Source organism: Eurypyga helias, unplaced genomic scaffold (assembly GCF_000690775.1).
Source record: "Eurypyga helias isolate BGI_N326 unplaced genomic scaffold, ASM69077v1 scaffold43908, whole genome shotgun sequence".
NCBI classification, from domain to species: domain Eukaryota; kingdom Metazoa; phylum Chordata; class Aves; order Eurypygiformes; family Eurypygidae; genus Eurypyga; species Eurypyga helias.
The window spans coordinates 4,036-9,774 of record NW_010268405.1 but is presented as its reverse complement, the minus strand read 5'-3'; the positions used below and the strand labels follow the sequence as shown (position 1 = coordinate 9,774).

General features: G+C 39.0%; 1 protein-coding gene across 1 annotated transcript in view; it reads right to left on the bottom strand.

The window, feature by feature from the left end:
- The window catches only part of POLR3G (polymerase (RNA) III (DNA directed) polypeptide G (32kD)), a 12,777-nt gene that overhangs the window by 5,351 nt on the left and 1,687 nt on the right, over positions 1 to 5,739 (bottom strand). The window contains exons 2-3 of the mRNA XM_010157731.1: positions 4,834 to 4,963; positions 657 to 719 (exon numbers count right to left, since the gene is read on the bottom strand). Coding sequence (XP_010156033.1) covers positions 657 to 719; positions 4,834 to 4,963 — 193 coding nt within the window. The remainder of the gene's footprint in view (positions 1 to 656; positions 720 to 4,833; positions 4,964 to 5,739) is intronic.

The window sequence follows — 5,739 nt, the reverse complement described above, 5'->3', positions numbered from 1 at the left end:
TGCCACCCACCAAGCTAAGGCAGGTGCTCCGGCTGCATTTGATCCTTTTTACAGGCATGCCTAGTTGTTTTAGCACACAGCAGTTTTATGGAATTCTAGCTGTGCTTTAAATTGAGGAACAATTTAAAGCACAAAGAGACAAAGTTCAGCCCTTCCAGTGGCCCACAGGCCGTGCAACTTCCATTTCTGTATTAAAGTTTGCAGTGGTGAGCTACACTATGGAAGTTAGTTTTACAAAACCCGGTGGTGATACGTGACTGAGACATCAAGTTGGGTTGTTTTCAGTAAGATCAATGTTTGCTCTCAGTTCAAAAATGCTATCTGCATGGCAACTAAGAAAGAAGGAGGGTTGGAGTGAAAGCTGAAGTTTGCATTTTTGCTGCAAATTCTTTCAACTGACTAAATAAATAAAATCAGATTTTTGTTTTGGTTTGGGTTTTTTTGTTTGTATGTTTGTTTGTCTTTTTGTGGACAAAACAGTACTTCCACCTTGATGTCAAAACATGCAAAGGACATAACCCTCAACAAGGAATGCACAACTCAGTAAGGATTTGCATGCTTTTTTATTGCTTGAAAAATAATGAACCAAGCATTTAAAAGAGCAAAACACTTCACAGGTTAATAAAGAATTAGCCTTTGATAATCTCAGATATTACCTGGGGTCCATGCTGCATGCTCCTTTTCACTGTCGTGGTACTTCTTACTGTACCTCTCAATTGCTACAGAGCAGGATACAAAGAGTAATTGAATTCAACTAATTAAAAAGGCAATTCAGATACTGTCCTTAATATTTTCCTGTAGCTAAACATACAGTGCATTTGCTTAATCCCACATTGAACACTTTCTTTTGCTATTGTCAAACACTTAAAAAACAGTCTAATGTCACTGCTTTAAGCAGTTCTCATAATTCCCAGAACATATCATTTGCTAAGTACTTGCAAGACATGGATTTTATATATGCCGCAAAAAAAAAGGGAAAACCCTGAATATTGCTTTGCAAATTGGGGTATCTCCTTTCAATCAAAACAGTCCTCTGGTTACCTGTCCTCCCCTCCCCATCCACCCCCTGCCAAAAAACAAAACAAACTTCAAAAATTGTAATAACTTATATTTCTGTCCTTGGAAAACATGAAATGCAGACCTAGAGAAACTAGGTTGGAACATCAAATGAACACTAACTCTTCTACTCTTCAAAAATTTCACAAACATTTGCTAAAAAATCAGTCAGTGACATTTATCAGCACTGTGCAAACCACGGAGTATCCAGAATTCCCAGGTCTCAGAAGGCCATATCTCAGGCTGATCGTGATCAACTCCCAAGACTTTGAGTACTTCTGAAATGGCAAATCTTTGCATCATAACTGAGGTGTGTCCTGAATATCAGCAACACATTTCAGACCATTTAACCTCCTTCCAGACACAAGAACTAAACTGAGAAATAGACTGTAAATAATGGTTATACACTGGAAGTACGTCCATTTATACTGAAAAAAAACCCCAAACTTTTTCTTCAATCTCTAATGACAAAAGCAATACCAAAACTTAAGTATTTGTAAGTCGTTCCCTTTTCTTCTTACCAAATTCCCATGCCCAACTCCAAAATCCACTTAATGCGAAATTACTGACTGTCGTTGCACTAATAACTCATTACCCAAACAGGGTGTTGTACAAAAAGGACAGACCACGACCTTTACAGTCAAACACTTCTAACACACTCACCAGAGAATAGGCAGGAAGAAGGAAGACATAAGAAACGAAGCCCAATTTTAAACCTAGCTATGATGAGGGCAAGCCAAAGACCTACTTAAAACTGTGCAACAAAGAGCCTGCATGTCAAATGGCAGGGTCTTAAGGGGCATTTAATGCAGGTGGTCTTCACAGATGCTGTAGGAAACTGTCAGCACAGAGAGGGAAAGAAACTCGTAATTTTGATTTCAGCTTGAGGCTCTTTAATGAAGAACTAATTGCTGATGCCATCAATAAAAAGATACATCTGACTGTTGCCACTCACAGCTAATGAATTAATTCTAAACCGCCGCCAAGGTGACAGTCACCTAGTCATAGCAGATCTACCTGCAGGAACAATATGGCTGACTTACAGCTTATGAAGTGAGGAAAACAGCAAACCTACTACGGAATGTGCCTGCTACTCACTCAGAAGTGAATGATGAAAATCTATCCTATATGTCACACTAGTGCATCAAAATTGCCAGACGGTATTAGTTGTAGCTTTCTTTTACTACCTGAATAATAAATAGATTCTAATTAAATTAAATTCTAAGAGTGCTAATTAAAATGTTCCCCTTCTTACACTTCAAAGGACGATTTGGCTCACAGATGTTGTGCCGAGGGTATGAACAATCCATTCTCTCCTCTAGCAAAGCCAGTTGAAGAAGTTCCTGCCCACTGTCCCCCTCCTGCCTCTCTCTGAGTCCTACCAGCTGTTTTGGTGAAATACAGGGGAATAAAGGGCTCTCAATCAGGTAACAGAAAAGATCAGTTTAAAATTATCTACCCAGGGGGAAGAAAGCAATTTTCTCAAAGCACAAAAAATTTTGTGCTTTCTCAAATTGTCTCATTCTCTGGACAGTGCAGTCCCAGAGACAACTGCATACCGTGACTGAGATGAAAGCAAGCTTTTTAAGATGCAGACCACCTCTGCTGTAATTACACCCCACCCCTCAGATGGGGCTTTTTTTTGTACAACTAAAGGCTTGGTAAAAAGTTACCCCAACTTACCAATTATCCTTGGGGAGATGATGAGAACATTTGAAACATTATTTGAGACTGTCAGCTGGCTGTCTACCTGTTTTCCCTGTAACTGCCAGTTTCTGTAGGAAAACAGTCTTCAAAGCTGGCAGTTGTACTAAGGAGCACACTTGCCAACAGAGACCCCTCCACTTCAGAAAGAAGGCTGAAGAAACAAGGCCGATTTTGAGGTGAACAGTAAGAAGGGTTACGTGAAGCAGAGCTGGAAAAGAGAGATAGGAGTTCTCATAAAGCATCTGGTTCTTTGGAAATAACCCTGAAGTCTCTCAGGCATAGAAGTTTCCTTCTTTGTGCCTCAAGCGGAAATAGCAAACTTCAAGCCTGACAAAGATGAAGAGCCCCGCAAGCCTCTAGACAATCCAGAGACTGAAATTTGTTTACACGAAAGATGAAAGAGGAGGTGTGATAAAAGAGTAATTTGGAATTCTTCCACCATCATAAAGAGATGTAGAAATGAAGATCAGATCTGCTCTCCTTGCCTCACAACCGAGGTTTTACCTGGCCGCAGCATCAGGGTCCACCCTGGGCCGTGCTTGTGCTGCACTACAGCTGCCTGCTGTGTCCCGCTGACTGCTGGGCTCCAGCTGCAGCTCGGAGGAAATACTCTGCCTTTTGTGAGGCACAGCGTCCCGCCGGCAGTGTGTTCGCTGCTTTGGTACAAGAAGAAGTGGACAATCAATGAGGTGTGTTAATCAGTGCTGCACTCAAAGCCCAGTACAAAAAAAAAAAAAAAAAAAAATTTTAAAAAGGCACACAGTCGCAAAAACCTCTGGAATTCACCACTACATCATGAACAAAACCAACGAAAAATTCAGAGGGGATTGGACTGTGTACCTGTATTGTGTCAACATCATGAATATTCAGCTGGAAAATATTCTTATGGTTTTGGGGTGGAAATTAAACCTCTCGTTTTAGAGTTCAAGTCAGCTCTCATTATTCACAATCAGCACAAGATAGTGAGGAAAAGATTATCCAGTGTTGGGCCACTTCGGATTTCTTAAACATTTTTATAAAGCATTTTAGCGACTGCCTATGCACCAACTGGGACTAGAGTCTGACACATGCGGCATTTCCTAAGAGGCTGTATTTCCTGTTTTCCTGTAACAGCACTTGCCATTCATAACGTTCACAACAAGCACTCAGAAGGATGATAGAAGTAGGCAAAAATCACGCAGTAAAGAAGCACCCCTGGCAGTAATAACCTCCTGTGACTGACAGATTTACAACACCCCCACAGAAAGGTAGAGAGACATTAAAGTCTTCCTACCCGGCTCCCTGTTCCTTCTTACCCACTAGCTCAGCTCTCTGACCAGGAAGCTTAGATTTTAGCAGCGTAATGGTGTAGGACTGGATGTCAAGTACAGCAGAGCATTCATTGCCATCAAACAAGAACAAAGCAGTTCATTTTTAATTATGTATAAGCCAAAGACATTCTTAGGTCAAGTAGAGTAAGATGGAGCTTTTGCTTCTACTCCAGCTCTGCTTCTGATGCAAACCTCAGTAAATCACTTACCCTCACCTCAACCTTCATATTTCAGGTGACTTGTCACTAATACTTACCGATCCTTCCTGAATGGACTTAAGGGAAAAAAATTAGTACCTTTTAGAATGTCCAACTATTAAATATAACACTGATTATTTTAAGTATGTCTTTAGACAATTAAAACGGAGGTTGAATTTCAACACTAGTATTTACTACAGACCTCTTTGCTCCAGTGCAAAATTTTTAGGGTTATTTTAACATGCAGAAATGCCTATTTTGCTTGTATTGGTTAATATATAATTGAAAAGACTGCATGTCTTTTCTAAGAAGGAAAAAACATATAAACATTTCTTATATATGAAATGGAATATATGTTTGACAGCTCCCTTTTTCACACAGTAGTTGCTTTCCAGGTACAGCACTTGTAAGTGCAAAAGCAGAAAAATTCCCTATTATCTTAAGCTGCCAATTTTTATTCCTATTATCAGTACAAAATACATCTTCGACACATGCATTTCACTACATCATCCTTCACGGAAAAGTAACTACTGAAGAGATAAATAAAAAGCACACAAACAAACCTTCATGATCTTCTTCTACTGCCAAAAAATATGGCATTTTTTTCATAGTTCCTCTAAGATCTTGTTTTAAGGCCAACATGTAATCTTCATCTTCTCCTGTTTTCAGAGGCACTGGCTTATTGTCTGTACTCTGTACAAATTATGTTTATTATTCATAAGGTCTTAACATCCAGTAAAGATAGAGGAAACTAACAAAAGCTACAATATACACAGCTAATCACAGAAGAGTGCAACTATGCATTCTGCACTTTGCAAGTATACTTTATTTCACTCTGACATGCATAACTGTTTACAACTGTATTTATACCTTTCATGACTTCGTGGTATCTTTCTGCAAAAGTTTATCAAGAAATCAAGACCAAAAAAAAAAAGTATTAAAATGTGAAATAGTCATTCATAATCATGCTAAACTCTCAACTGCCAAAAACAGTTTTTCACCCCAGCCTACCTTAACTCAGAAACCACTGTTTCTCTCTTCAGTCAGAATAGTGCTGGCCTTAACCTCTTCTAAAAATGCTTTTTAACTACGGAAAAGTATGATCAGTCTGAATAACACGGCTATTGTCCTGGAAACAGGCTGTGTTTTCCTTCAAACAGGTAGCAAACAGGCCCTCACATAATTCAGTTTCTGACAGTTGAATTTAAATGAATCATTGAGGTTTGGATTTTTGGGTGGGTTTTTTTGAACAATGAATTTTGAAATTGGGAAGGATAAATAAGTGAAAACAGTTTAAAAGTGTAAATATTTTATACTTTTATGGATTATGAAAGGAGTCTATTGCTTCCAGCTATATTTGCTAGCTGGCAACATTTTAAATCACTGATGCTGCTGATGGTAAGATGATACTCCTTAAATGGGTTTCTAATTGCATTTACAGGCGATTCACAAGAACTCAGAACATCTCT